General features: G+C 43.3%; 1 protein-coding gene across 4 annotated transcripts in view; it reads left to right on the forward strand.

Moving 5' to 3' along the window:
• col15a1b (collagen, type XV, alpha 1b) overlaps positions 1-15,308 on the forward strand; it is a 70,500-nt gene that overhangs the window by 35,674 nt on the left and 19,518 nt on the right. For 3 of the 4 annotated variants that reach the window (XM_087850660.1, XM_087850657.1, XM_087850659.1), the window contains 23 exons: positions 55-129; positions 330-404; positions 2,163-2,268; positions 2,434-2,474; positions 2,617-2,766; positions 2,892-2,918; positions 2,996-3,058; positions 3,184-3,261; positions 3,399-3,461; positions 3,547-3,699; positions 7,439-7,492; positions 7,620-7,655; positions 7,762-7,899; positions 8,065-8,124; positions 8,208-8,234; positions 8,352-8,393; positions 8,593-8,655; positions 12,221-12,256; positions 12,420-12,503; positions 12,979-13,044; positions 13,209-13,244; positions 13,443-13,505; positions 13,615-13,704. In XM_087850660.1, the coding sequence (XP_087706786.1) occupies positions 55-129; positions 330-404; positions 2,163-2,268; positions 2,434-2,474; positions 2,617-2,766; positions 2,892-2,918; positions 2,996-3,058; positions 3,184-3,261; positions 3,399-3,461; positions 3,547-3,699; positions 7,439-7,492; positions 7,620-7,655; positions 7,762-7,899; positions 8,065-8,124; positions 8,208-8,234; positions 8,352-8,393; positions 8,593-8,655; positions 12,221-12,256; positions 12,420-12,503; positions 12,979-13,044; positions 13,209-13,244; positions 13,443-13,505; positions 13,615-13,704 (1,626 nt within the window). The remainder of the gene's footprint in view (positions 1-54; positions 130-329; positions 405-2,162; positions 2,269-2,433; positions 2,475-2,616; positions 2,767-2,891; positions 2,919-2,995; positions 3,059-3,183; positions 3,262-3,398; positions 3,462-3,546; positions 3,700-7,438; positions 7,493-7,619; positions 7,656-7,761; positions 7,900-8,064; positions 8,125-8,207; positions 8,235-8,351; positions 8,394-8,592; positions 8,656-12,220; positions 12,257-12,419; positions 12,504-12,978; positions 13,045-13,208; positions 13,245-13,442; positions 13,506-13,614; positions 13,705-15,308) is intronic. The other variant, XM_087850658.1, reaches the window with a different exon arrangement.

Raw genomic sequence — 15,308 nt, forward strand, 5'->3', positions numbered from 1 at the left:
CAGCACGAGCCTTCCTCTCCATGTTTCACATTTCCTTTGTTTTTTCCTCTGCAGGGTTCGATTCAGCAGCTGGTCATAAAAGACGATCCAAGAGTGGCTGAGGAGCAGTGTGAAGACGACGATCCTTATGTGAGACACTCCGTGACTTGTTGCTGAAATGCAAACCTTTCTAACACAGCCACAGTCTGCCTAGCCATATTTTAAAATGCTGTAAAAACTTACATGTCGATCCACAGCTCCCCCTTGTGGTTAAATTACTGTTGTAAGGATTTGTGCTAAAAGGTTGTTTTTTTTTCACCAATGAATGTTTAATATGACGTTTGATAAAGGCCTCGGGGTACGCCAGTGGAGACGAGGCTTTGGATGACAGAGAGACAGAGAAAGACCTGAGGAAGACCGCACAGGTGAGAACGCCACGGGTTGGTTGGTGATGGCTGGATGGATTACTTTAGTCCTGTCTGTCCATCAGTGTGTGTGTGTGTGTGTGTGTGTGTGTGTGTGTGTCCACTTGTTATGTCCGGAGCGTAAAACTAAAACTACACTCCATGTCTCTTTGCACTTGTAAGAGTTCAACCCTATGCATTTGTTTTGGTGCTGTCTTTCATCCTCCCACAACCTAAAAGTCAGTTTGACCCCAAACATCTCTGAATCAAAACTGACTTTGATGCTTCAAAGAAAACTGGCCTTAATATCCTGTTACTACAGAATGGTGGAGTCATGTAGACCCTTCTAGTCTGACCTGGAGACACTATCAGCAGCAGAGTAGAAGAAGAGCATAACACGCTCTTATTTTGAAAAATAAAATCATTCATCAGATGTATACTAAATGAAAAATCAAAGTGCTTTCTATTAATAGTCTCATTCACCCAATTCAACCCCATTAACCATCCTAAATACAGTCATACACTTTATCTAACTTTCACACGCATTCACACTTTTCCCGAGGACACTTCACCACGTGCACAGGAGGAACCAGAGAAAGGACGACCTTCTAAGCTAATGTGGAAGAGCAGGTTGTCACACTTACAATAGTGGGACAAAGATATGGTGCACACAGAGTAGGGATGGGTATCGTTTAGGTTTTATCCGATACCGGTGCCAAACCGGTACTTTTGAAACGGTGCCAGTGCTTAAACGGTGCTCAAACCGGTGCTTAAAGAATGGAGAACACAAGCTTTGTCCAAAAACCTCTCATGTTCAGCTGTTTTTTTGTAAAAAGATAACAATGTTAGCCTTTTCTGCAGCTATGGGGCATATATGGTATCACTCTTGGCTGGAAGCAGCTTAATCAATGGAAAAAACACAAACTTTGTCCAAAAACCTCTCATGTTTAACTGTTTTCCACTTTTTCTTTGGTCATTTTAGCCTTTTTGTCCAGGGTGAAGGGAGTATCTGCCATCAAACAAGAAGACAGCCGCATGTCGCTATGATAATGTTTGCTAGTTCACCTTACATGCATTAATGTAATAACGTGGTTAGCCTACTCAACGTAAATTACACACGAACAACATTAAGCTGCTCACGCAGAGAAGAACGGCTGCTGCTGCATCATCATCCTCATCATTTCTGCTACACTGGCAGGGCTAGGGGCCAGGACTCTCCTCTTCGGGTTTTTGGGGGATGTTGCAAACTCCGGGTCGATAACAGGCACCACACCCGCAGTAGATGTGCTCGGTGTGAGGTCTCGCAGCAAGCTATCAAATACGGCGCATTTCTCGGCTTTTAAAAAAAACGCTATGCGTCGCCAGGTGTTTCATCAGATTTGAGGTGTTACCTCCTTTGACAGTATCACAGTATCAGCTTAAAGCACTTGTTGCAGCTGCTGAGTTTGCATATTTTGCTGTGAAGTACAGCCAGACTTTGACCGCTTCGCCTTGGGCATTTTTAATCTGTAGCTCTGCTCTAAAAGAACGTACGTACCTGGACCTGCCTACTATCCTCGAAACGTAAAATGATTGGTTAGAATCTAAAGTGTATCACAGCTCAGGAAAATAAAGCACCGAAATGTGTGCTGCTTTTCGGTCTGGTTACTACCATTTATGACAGAACCGGTGCCATCATGGCACCGGATACCGGTACCCATCCCTAACACAGAGGCACATAAAAAGGAAGATACTGTGCACACACGAGACAGAATCACAGCCATTTTTGTCTCTTGCAAGGAGGAGGGTGTTCCCGTTAGTGCTCCGCCCACTGATGCTCCAGAGGAGTTTGAGGACTTTTCTCCTCACACGGGTCCAACAGGAGCCCGAGTGGACCTGATGACAGGTCTGTAGCACAAAGTTTTGATCCTGTTTATTCTATGAAAGCTTCAGTATTTGAATTATGAACTAAACCTTTATCATATTTACTTTTCTAAATGTCCTCTCTCTGTGATAATGTAAGCATACACTGTCTGAAGTGAAACTGATAGACGTCACATGCTGTTTGCAGGGCTACACCGAACAGAGGAGGCGGGAGAGCAGCCACAGGGTGTAAGTTGGGGGGCTTTCTTGCCTAGTTGTCTTATTTTGAAGACAGTGTTGGTCAGAAGATAACAAATGTAGCTCCAGTGTTTCAGTTTATTTTTCCTGCAGACACAAATAACTTAAAGACTTCTTGATTTTAATTTTAAAGGGTGATGTGAGGTTAAAAGGAGAGCGCGGTGATCCTGGCCCGCCTGGCCCACCTGGTCCACCAGGTCCTCCCAGTGTATTCAGAGAGACTAACCGTGGAACATCTGGCCCACCAGGATCTCCTGGGCTGCCAGGAAAAGATGGACACAAGGTTTGTGTGTCAAAAAGATGGTTTGTGTGTTTTTCCTTCACATCAGATTTTTTAAGTGAACTTTAAACTCACGAAGTAATAAGTCTTCTTGCACCGCTGACTTTCATGCTTCCTCGTGCTTTCAGGGAAGCAGAGGCGATAAAGGAGATCCAGTAAGTTAAACAGCACTGTGTCTGCTTATTTTTTCTGTTTCAGTTGCTACGCTCACTAATTGTATTTTCATCGTCAGGGCCAAAAAGGGTCTCAAGGATTTCCAGGCTTGAACGGAGAAGTTGGAGCTAAAGGAGAGAAGGTCCAGCTGCATCCATGTTGCATTTAATTAACTGTTTATTCCAAATGTGGTTTTATTTTATGATAATGAAAAGAAAAACTTCTGTCTTTTTCTTCTGTACTTTACTCCTCCCTGCCTCCTTACAGGGAGACCCGGGAGCTGGTTTACCAGGCCCCCCTGGCCTTCCTGGACCCCCTGGACCCCCCAGATCACGCAGTGTACCTGTGAGTAACACTTTATGGTTTCGCTACTTCCTCCCAATGTGTGTCTGCTCAGATCATCTGTATTGTCTTCCATTTTAGCAATGATATCAAATGTAGGCATGAATACAAAGAAAAACATGTTGATGAATGTGTTTTAGTATGGACCAGATGCCCTGGGTTCTGGGTTTGAAGACCTGGACAGCGATGCAGAACTCATCCGGGTAAGAGAAAGGACTAGTTAACAGATGCAAGAGTCTGACAGTCAAATACGGCAGTGAAAAACAATCGAACATCTCCTTCCATTAGGGTCCTCCTGGTCCACCGGGCCCTCCGGGACCTCCTGGTCCCCCTGCACCCCACCTGTCCTCATCTGCCACCACTGAAGGACTTTCTCCTGGGCATGCTGGAGCACCTGGTGCACCTGGCAGTGATGGCCTTCAAGGCAAACAAGGAGTACCAGTAAGTTAACCTTCAATTTAAGTGAAAAATAGATGATTTGTTTTAAATACAAAAATCTATGTAATATACACTGATGGGATTCTGCAGACGTATGCAACCGTCCACACCTGCATGGTCCTGTGTGGAAAAAGTAACGCAGTGAAGACGTGTTGTCTGTGGTGACACATCACACTTCTCCATCTAACAAACCTATGGACAAATCCAGGTTTGGCAGTTGTAAGGATGGCGGTACTTGTCTTTGATTTCCTGGACGACCATGAATTCTGCTCTGCACCAGGAAAAGAGAAATTTCTGGCCATCAGTTTATTCGCTGAAGCTCAGTTAGGTTATGCAGCAGGGCGGTTATCCAGAACACACCAGCAAGTCCACCAAAAACAAAGTTTCTGGAGTGGACTAGTCAAAGTTCAGAGTTAAATGTGACTGAGATGCTTTGGCATGACCTCAAACAGGCTGAAAATCCTCCAGTGTGGATGAATTCAAATAATTCCACAAAGAAGGGCGTGCCAAACAAAGAAATGCTCTGTGGCAGTAATTGCAAACACTTGATTGCAGTTCTTGCTGCCAAGAGTGGCACAACCAGTTGTTAGGTTTAGGGGGAAATTATTTTAACACACAGGACCCTGAAGACTTGGATAGCTGTTTTCATTTAGTAAAGAAAGTAATTTAAAGCTGCATTTTGTATTTACTTAGGTTATCTTTGTCTAATTTTTAAATTTGTCTGATGATCTGAAGAATTTAAGAGTGACAAATATGCAAAAAATAAGAAATCAGAACTACAGATGCTGTACAGACACTGGACAGACACCTCTGTTAGTAGAGCAGTGCTACATCAGGATACATTATTATAGCCTATAATATTGTTTTTTTCCTATGTTCTGTTTTACTGTACCTTCACATTTTATTTGGATCATTTCTCATTGAATTTGGCCGAGCATTGACTTTTTTCTCCTTCTCCACCTCCCAGTCTTTGCTCTGATTGTCTGTAGTGCATTTCTCAAACAATTAGATTCCACCTTTATTTTATTTCTTAAATATTGTCATATTGTAGTGATTTGCATTTCTGTGTTTATATAAGCCAATGACCCGTGTATACCAGCCGTTCTTTAACTGTCTCTCTCCATTTCATTGTCCTTTATCTCCATAATCTTTATTCGTCCCTTTATTGTTCGTCCTTCTTATTCCTACCTGGAATCTCTCCTGTTTGTTTCAGATGGTTGAGGATTGGTTTAGTGGTTCTGGGCCTGACGGTTCAGGTTTGAGCTCAGAGTTCTCCGCTGTCCTCACCTCAGACTTCGGCTCTAGTTCTGGTTCTGATTCTGACTTTGAGTCAGCATGGGGTTCAGGCGAGGTATACTGCCCAGTTTGCCTGGAAAACCAGCAAACAAAGAAAGGCAGAATTTCAGTCAGAGCTAGAGCATTGAGGTAGACAACATTTAGCTTTCACCGTGATAAAACGGTGTCAAAGCAATAAAGATGAACCTTAGCTAACTACCCTAATGCTCAGGCACCAATGACTGCACATTATCTCTAACTACGTTATCTTAACTGCTGGCTTGCTTGTGCCAAAGCTGAAGGTGATAATCGCTGTGCCATGAAACCCAAAGTGGTGCTTTTACTTTCAGTTCCAAAATTGTCATTGCCAAGGAAAAAAAATGAGCATGACATTTTACTCTATATGATGACAACTGAACTGAAAGGATCTGGCCACACTCTTATTGCTTATAACCTCATGCTTCTCTCACTGCACATGGTAAAGGAACTGCTCTGCCTTTTGCACCAGTCACATTCATTTTTTACTTCTGTTGGCTGATTTTAGGGATATATAAACTACTGTATATATATATATATATCCCTGCGACTGCTACTAAAGTTACAAATGGGCAATTTCTACATGAACCAAACAGTTGGTTAAGTAAAGATTTGTATGTGACAGTGCCACCAAGGTCACATGACAAAAAGCTCTCAATATTATCAGTTAAATGAAATATCCTGGACTAGATTAATGTGCTGTACGGATGCAACGATACCAATTTTTTCAAACCAATACTTGGATCTGAGTACTTGCCGATACCGAGTACAAAAACCGATACTTCTACCACACACACACAAATACAATGAATTGGAAGACAGGTTTTATTTTATTCTCTGCCGATAAAAAATAAAATCTTAATAAAAATGACCACAAAAAAAATTTCAAGTGAAAAATAAGCACTTCTGTTAAATTATTGCAGAGTCTCCACATTGTAATTTAACAAAATACCACTGAACTATTGTCACTGTCTCGAGCTTTCAGAATAATAAATAAACACTTCTGTTTGGAATAAAATAAATACAAATTAGGTTTGAGAATAAAATAAACTTTTAAATTGTTGCAGAGTGTCCGTATTGTAAACAAACAAACAAAATAACGAAAGTATTTGGCATTGACGAATAAACTCCTCATCTGCCCATGGATCATCAGTCCACTGTGCTGTTAAACCGAGGACTGACATCACGCACACACTGCTTGTCTTTACCTCTTCAGAAAGTTTTGGCACCATTATCTCCCTGATGTATGTGCGGTTGGGAATTTCATATCGCAGCTCGAGTATGCTGAGAAGAATCCTATGTTTTCCATTGGCTGGTCATCCAGAGCGATAAAATGAGTCAGAGCCTCTGTTATTTTAACTGCCCGTGGATTTTCTCTTGACATTTTTCATCGCTTTTCCAAAACCTGAGTTAAAGTTGGCTGTTCCACACTGCTGACATTTTGTTTAGCTTAGCTACAGCAGCCTCCAGTTTCTCTTTTTTATCTGGAGCCGCCAGTCTCACTCATCTAACCCTGTGCCTGTTTTGTGCGGGATGTCCCCCTAGTGGCCAATCTAAAAAACTACAACAGAAATGACAAGCCACCCTCTGATTAATGACATAAGTTAGTATCGGTTCATGGTATCGGTTAACTTTTACCAGTATGAGTACACACACATTTTACAGTATCGGCCCCGATACCCGATACCAGTATCGGTATCGGTGCATCCCTAATGTGCTGGATTGATGAACAAACAGAAATACATATTATAGCTTTAGTAGTAAGCGGTCTTCTCTTGGATCAGCTGTAAATACTCTATTGGCAGTGAGTGTTTCACCAATGAAGTCTGAGTTTTATGGGTTCCATCAGTGGATTGGCACAGAAACACTGCTCTGAGCGGTGCTGCTTGATTAAAGGAATATACTGAATGTATCATCACTTCAGCTGTTAGGTGATGAAAAAAAGAGACGATAAAATCATCCTCGCCTATATGGTTGATGACAGCAATCCTTCACGCTACAGCACATTTAGCTAAATGGCAAACAGTCACAAATACCTTGATCTTTGGCATAAATTGTTCAATTTATTTGTTTGTTGCTGCTTTGAATTGTTTGTGCCAGTTGGACAAATAAGAGGGAACGATATAAACAGCCATTTACCATTGTCTGTGTTAAAGCAGAACGTTTCGTATTGAGGTTAAAATCATCATTCAGTGCAGAGCAGTGTTGGCATGGATGATATTATCGTTTAAGGAAGCTGAATGATCGAACAGCTTCCAAACATTCATCTATTCCTTTGCGGTGACGAGGGTCACAGTTGCACTCTGGATCGTTCCTGTTGGAACAGCCAAAGTGTCAACACACAGCAACAGTATGCTCCCATACTAGCATACCTATGACTTACCACAGCTTTATTTCTCTACACTCTGCATGTGTCTTTCTATATTTCCAGGGTCCAGCAGGAAAAGCTGGTCCTCCAGGTTCACCTGGAGCTGCAGGCGAGAAGGTATGAACACCAAGAGCTAAAAAAAAAAAGACATCTAACCTTATTGCCAAACTTCTGCACATTTTTAGACAGTCTTTATTAGTAATGATAGGTAACTAAAGTATATTAACTCCTTTACTTCCTTTAGGGTGAGCAAGGCCTGCCTGGGCCTCCTGGGCCAAAGGTAATACCCATAAATGGCATCCTGTTCACATTGTTTAGTAGCCCACAAATAAATACATTTCTTGTTCTTGTTGTTACTAATGAAAGTCTCCTGTTTGTCTGAGAAGGGTGAAAGTGGGTCAGCGGGTGTCCGAGGAATTCCAGGGCCTCAAGGGCCTATTGGTCCAGAAGGAAAGAGAGGCCTTCCAGGCCCACCAGGACCTCCTGGCCCACCAGGGCCTCCAGGAACCAAATTCTTTGCAGAGGTGACCCAACCCAGTTTATGAATCACCTGTCCTCCACATATCACTGCTACTATAAAGCCTCATATTGATGAATGAGAGGAAAATGAGAATTGCTGTAGAAAACATTAAAAGGTCTTTTTCATCACATTGAAGCTCAATAACTACAGACCGTGGCTTCGTTTTCAGGATATGGAGGGATCTGGCATGACTGATCAGATGACTGGAGCTGGAGTCAGAGGCCCACAGGTCAGTGTGAGGGGATATATGAGTTTATGTACAGTATATCTATTGATTCATATAAAGTAATACATCCTTTTTGTTCTTTTAAGGGTCCACCTGGCCCTCCAGGACCACAGGTAATCTGTTTATGAATTTTCAACAACTTTACAGATAGCTACAATTACATACTCGACATCTGGTTACTCTTTGAGTAGGGCGCTCTTGCTGAACATACTTGTTTGTGTTTTCTGTAGGGTAAGGATGGAGCACCAGGAGCTCCAGGGCTCTCTGTCAAGGTAAATGACACAACTTATATGTTTCTGATATGCAACATCAATTATCATTCACTTATTGTTTATATTTAGTGGCCAACAGGTTGTTCATCATTGGAATGCACATTATATTTCATGTGAGCCACACATTACGTTACAGTGAAATCACCATCACTCTTTGCAGCTTTTTTATTGCCTCATTTTCTGCTGTGTCTGATGGCAGGGTGAACCAGGAGAACCAGGACCAGAGGGTCTTCGGGGTCCTGCTGGACTACCAGGTCCTAGGGTAAGTAGCAGGTGTTAGTGTCACGGTCTGCGGAGACAGGCCGTGCGGTGGTGTGTGTGATGTACCCAGGTGCGTACACAAGTGAGGAGACGGGAGTGAACTTAACAGAAAGCGAGCCTTTATTGTGGCTGAAGACAAAGTGTACAAACACAGCAGGGATAGCGTGACTAAACTAGACTATAACTAAACTGGGAAAACTAGTGCTGTGACAAAGTAAGAAGACTCAGAGACTATGATGATGATCACTGCAAAGACTGACCGTGAAAACATGGAGGTGGGAACACAGACGACGCGACACAAGCTGTGTCCCAATTCAGGGTCTGCACGCTTGAAGTACGCGCACTACGCGTACTACGGACGGTGCATACTATGAGTACGAGAAGTGCGGAAGTGAGAGGCTTGTGAAATGGGACGGTCTAGCCTTCGTCGTGCTGTTCAGGTTGCCTAGCAACCACGATACTAACCGCGAGAAACATCACATACAGCTTTGTTTGAGAGACCACAGGACTGTAAAACATGATTGTTGGGCTTCATTTCTGTACTGAACAGTTATTTCAAGAGTAGTTAGTAAATAACAATTAGCTCATGTTGTTCATGAGACTAAAGTCATCTCACTGTGGTAATGTAAATATAATATGGCCAATATTATAGTATTGTCAGATTATTATGTATATTATTTTATATATATATATATATATATATATATATATATATATATATATATATATATATATATATAAGGCTTTACAACTAAGTTAACGCTGAAAGTACAAACATCACTAGTGTCACACAACTTTGCCGACATGTGGCCAACAGCAATGTTTTAATGTTCTTCATTATTAAACATTCGCACATAAATAAGTGACGTCATATTCAGTACTTACTTTTGACAGTCCACTCTTCTGCCGCTCCCTTCTGCCGTATTTTGCGGCAAAATTATCCACACCCACCGCCGCGCTATGAATTGTGGGATATATGGGACCACGAAGCGTGCACCGGACCACGCTTGATATTTGGGGAAATCGACGGCGCATTTGGAGTATGCATTTGAAGTACACTTCAAATTGGGACAGCCGTCGTCGCGTGGCGGTGACGTAATCGCACTTAAAATGCGTACTTCAAGCGTGCAGACCCTGAATTGGGACACAGCTACAGACTGCATGAAACACAGAGACTAAATACACATGAGGGATGATCAGGGGAAGTGGCCACACATGGGAGCACAGCTGACACACATGAACCTAAAGACAGGACAGGAGAAGGGAAACTAAATACACTGACATTGAATACAGACTTTCAAAGTAAAACAGGAAACATGGAGATTAGACATGACATGAACTAAACATAACCACGCAGACATGACTCATGACCAGTGTTGGGGAGTAACGGAATACATGTACCGCCGTTACGTATTTAAAATACAAAATATGAGTAACTGTATTCCGTTACAGTTACCGTTTAAAAAGGTGGTATTTAGAATACAGTTACTTTGTTGAAATAAATGGATTACACGGCGGTACTTCTCTGTTTCATATTGTGGCGGGTCAGGACTGTTTGGGTTTTGTTTGACAGCTACGTTCTGTTGTTCCAGGCGGCAGCGTTACGGTTGCCATGGTTACAGGGTGACACTCTCTCTCTGCGTGTTTTCTGGGTGAGAGAGGCCTTTTTGTTGTTGTTGTGCTAAGCTAATAGGCAGAATGCTACAGGTATAGCTCTAAAGAATGTAGCATCATAGGCAGTGTAGTCCGTGCTGCAGGGAGAATGGACTGCCATACCCGTTATGTGTCTGTGAGCGAGGGAGGGAGAAAAAGGAAAAGTACGAGCTGTCATCGAGCAGAAACGGGAGCTGGAAGCATGTAAATATAATAATAACCACTGCAGCCAAGAAGAGAGCCTGACGAGCCCAGCTGTAAGTAAGCTATTAAGACTCGACTGTACACCGTGTTCGTGTTTTCCTCTGAAACAATAAGTTCTGTTGGAGCAGCCTTTCAACGCCTCTCTCTGTCTCTGCTAGCAAAGTTGACCCAGACAACAAAGTAAAGCTAGTTTTCAGCTACGAGCCCAACACAGAACCCACCGTATTAGTCAGAGGTCCCTTTACTACGGTTCGGAGCTGCGGACCTTCAGTAACAGTAATAAATCACAGCAATAGCATGATAATATATTAAGTAATCCAAAGTATTCAGAATACGTTACTCTCATTGAGTAACGTAACGGAATACGTTACAGAATACATTTTGGGGCATGTAATCTGTAATCTGTAATGGAATACATTTTAAAAGTAACCTTCCCAACACTGCTCATGACAGGTAGACGCAGGAACCAGGGAGACTGAGTACAGGGGACGATGACAGAAACGACAACATGAACTTGGCAACATAAGACACACAGACATAAACACATGAAGGGCAATGGAGACTTAACACAAGGGTAATATAATAACAAATGAGCTAGAATAACTTAATGAACCTAAACAAACAATAAACATCAAAATAGACTAAAACTCAAAACACTGGGTTGCACGACCCAGGACCATGACAGTTGGATGGCTGAGGTGTTTGGCAGTTCAAAAGTAGTTAGCAGCAAAAAAACCAAATACTGCAAAAATGATAAAGACAAAAAAGGCTCTAGTCTAAAATCTTCCAGAACAGGCACCTTGTCAAAATATTGCAAAAAGCTATGTTATATATCTATAATTCATTTATTTGCCAACATTTGAGGCAACATTTTTTTACAGATAAAATGTCTGAATGGTCCATTCTCCGTGGTAAAAACCCGACTGCAGAAAAGTTGTGATTCTGTGTAAAATGTAAATAGAAAGTGAATCCATATGAAATGCTAAAATGAGAAATTGCTACATTTCAGCAACAATATTAGCTCATTTTCAATTTCATGGCTGCAACTCGTCTGAAAAAAGCTGGGACAGTGTCACGTTTACAGCTGTGTGCCATCCCCTTTCCTTGTGATCCCGAGGAGACCAGTTGCAGCTCGTTTGGGTGGAGGTTGTTGTTCATGACTGATGTGGGATTTTAGCTGCTGTTTGTTGTATTTTTCTTTTTCTGAGGCACAAAATGTTTTCAGTTGGTGAAAGGTCTGGATTGCAGACAGTACGGTTCAGCATCTGGACACTGCTGTAATAGCTGCAGTTTGGTATTTAGCATGGTCTTTGCTGAAATGTTCAAGGACCTCCCTGAGAAAGGTGACTTGGAAGTTGCTCTAAAGCCTCCATGTATTTCAGCATTGATGATGCCTTAATAAATCTACAAACTGCCAATTCCATAGCAACCGATGCACCCTTGCACCAGACATGCAAGCTTTGCGTGGCGACAATAACTAAGACGATCCCTCTCCTCTTTAGCCTGAAGGACATGGTGTGTTTTTTCCAACAACTCTCACTCCACTCCCACTTTCATGAAGTGCTTGCTCACAGGGTGTCATCTGAGTGGCGGGTATTATTGTAGGGTCACTGTTGTTGTGATTTATATAAATAAAATCGAATGCATTGAAATTAATTCGCACTATTCACTTACTCACTGTACAACATTTTCTTCCTCTTTACAAACAGGGGGCCAAAGGAGAGAAAGGCGGTCCAGGACCCAAGGTAGGATCGGAAAAACTCTGTTATCCTAGATGTGATTTGTTGTATCATTTTCATTTCATCTGTCTGTTTTGTTGCTTCCTCTCATGTCTTCCAAATACCACGTTTGTTTCTAAATGTCTCTTTTTGGTACGGGACTAATGATTCTGCATTATGTGAATTGCAGGGTGAAAGAGGAGCTGATGGCCTCAGTATCCAAGGACCACCTGGGCCTCCTGGGGCTCCTGGACCTGTCATTAATGTACATGATGTACGCACAAACACACAACATGACAATTAATTGAATGAACACTTAAGATGGAGGCAGACCAACAAACAACTGTTTGATCGTAGTGGTAGCTGTGCAGACATGCTGCTTTTTGCATATCTCTGAAAATACTAAAGGTGCCCCAATGTGATCATTTATGGGGCGATCGTGGCTCAAGAGTTGGGAGTTCGTCTTGTAATTGGAAGGTTGCCGGTTCGAGCCCCAGCTTGGTCAGTCTCGGTCGTTGTGTCCTTGGGCAAGACACTTCACCCGTTGCCTACTGGTGGTGGTCAGAGGGCCCGGTGGCGCCAGTGTCCGGCAGCCTCACCGGAGGGTGGCTGTGGCTACAATGTAGCTGCCATCACCAGTGTGTGAATGACTGAATGTAGTGTAAAGCGCTTTGGGGTCCTTAGGGACTAGTAAGGCGCTATATAAATACAGGCCATTTACCATTTACCATTATATCTTCTGTCTACAGCTGCTCTATAATGTCACAGAGGGTATCTTCAACGTCACAGAGATCAGAGGACCACCCGGGCCTACGGTGCGTAGCTTCAAGTTCTTTTTTTCCGCTCCGTCGTGGAGTATGGATGAAGGGGTCGTAAATGAACCGATATTAAGATTTTTGCTGCAGCTGCAGGTGTGTTTGGTGAGCTTTTGCTTACGTGTGTGCTTTTCTCTGCATGTGTGTGTGTCTGCATGCTGCAGGGTCCTGAGGGATTGCCTGGCAGAGCTGGATTTCCCGTAAGAACATTTTGCTACACCGCTTTTTGTGCCAAATGATTAAATTCAGGAAAACTGGATGTAAATATTTATGTGATTATTCTGGATTCTTTTTCTTTTGCTGTCTTTTGGCTAAATGGGGTAGGTACCCGAGAAATCTTTAAACACACAGTTTCATTACAACCTTTTCTTAATCTTCCAACTTTCATCTCTTCCTAGGGCCCCAGGGGACCGAAGGGAGACATAGGACCTACAGGTATCCAGGGCCCCGCAGGGCTTAAGGTAAGAACTGAGTATGAAGATTCATAAAGCATGTTCATATACATTTCGATGCCTATGAAACAACCTTAAAGACCTCTCCTCAACATAAACACACATTTAATTTTGACAGGGAGAGAAAGGAGAACCAGGGGTGACAATTGCTGCTGATGGATCTCTCCTGTCTGCACCAAGAGGCCCTCAAGGGCCCAAAGGCACAAAGGTAGCCAACAAGTGACCTTTGTACCCCTAAAAGACTTTCTGTATATTTAGTTACTTTGTGGTGAAAGAGTTTAATGTATTTAATAATCTGTATCTAATGCTGGAGCCAAATAATGTTTGGTCCCTGTACTAGTTTAACTGAATTCCTGTTTATGTAGCTCCTATGCAAGAAACATCTCCTGGATGCATTGGTACGCATGTATGTATCCTGGGGTCATCGGGTGTTTCGGGTCATCATACACCCAGGCGACCCAGCTGGGGGTGATCAGGCTCCGACTTGCATACCAATAGCTACCCGCGGATCAGCCCTTTTAATCCGCTAATTCTCTGGCGCTTCACTCACAGCCTGGACGGCCCTCTTCTTGGCTGCCTCAGCCACGCCCACCTGGCCGAGGACTTTGCAGAGTGATCGTCCTTCAAAGCCCCTTCATCCCACTTCTATGGGCTCACAGAAAGTCTCCCAGCCTCTTCCCCTGTACTCCTGCACTAGTTCCTGATACTTGGCACATTTCCTCTCATTGGCCTCCTCGATCCGCTCTTCCCATGGCACTGCGAGTTCCAGCATGATCAGATGTTTTGAGGCCTCAGAAGTGATGATCATGTCTGGCCAAAGGGATGTCTTTACTTAGAGAGGGGGAAAGTCCAAGTTAACCAGCTTGTCTATAAGAAAGTCTGGGATGATGGTATTGAAGGCCGAGCTGAAATCAATGAAGAGCATCCTTACTGATGTCCCAGGATTCTCCTGTTGATGCAGAGTGGAGGGCGGTGGAAATTGCATCCTCTGTGGATCTATTTGCCTTATAGGCAAACTGGTGGGGGCGAAGCTGGGTGGGAGGCAGTCCTTTATGTGTTTTAGGACCAGCTTCTCGAAGCACTTTGCAACCGCTGGAGTCAGTGCGATGGGTCTGTAGTCACTGAGGCTACTGATGGTGGTGGGCTTGGGGACTGGGACTATTGTTGATGATCTCAGGCAGTGAGGGACAGAGGCATGTGTCAGGGAGAGGTTGAATAGTCTGGTGAACATGTAACGGAGCGAAGGTGATGTTTTTCACAGTGTTTGTTTAAAGGAGGGAAACCTTCCTCCAAACGGACAGAGCAGTGGAGCAGCCAAGGGAAAGCACACGAATTAAAACTGTAAAATTAAAATATAATTTATTATATTTAAATAGTTAAAAATATAAAATGAATTAAAACAACCCTGGCCAGGGGACAACACAATAAAAATCAATAAAACACAACATTAAAAGTCCAGTGGCGTCCGCCACGATATAAGAGTCACTAAGAATTAAAAATCCAGTGGAGCGGTGCAGGAGGGAAACCCGGCGGCGTCCTCACCTTCCTCTCCACGTTCTGCGCCCCGGTGCGCTAAAGGAAGGGAGGCAGCGGCAGTTACTACTCTTTTAGGCAGCTTTCAATCATTAAAAGGGGAAAGTCAAAAGACTTACCCTGGGTGGGCAGAGCTCTTAACTCTGCCCGCCGCTTCTTTGTAACCGCCAATCGGCACCGGCCCGTCTCGTCGCCTCTAATTCCCTGCAGACGCGTAATCTGGCCTCCTGTTGCTGCAGCAGTCGGACCGCTTGCTCCGCATCTCTGGTTGCCGGCGCT

Source organism: Neolamprologus brichardi, chromosome 14 (assembly GCF_056152115.1).
Source record: "Neolamprologus brichardi isolate AB-2024 chromosome 14, ASM5615211v1, whole genome shotgun sequence".
Taxonomy (NCBI): Eukaryota; Metazoa; Chordata; class Actinopteri; order Cichliformes; family Cichlidae; genus Neolamprologus; species Neolamprologus brichardi.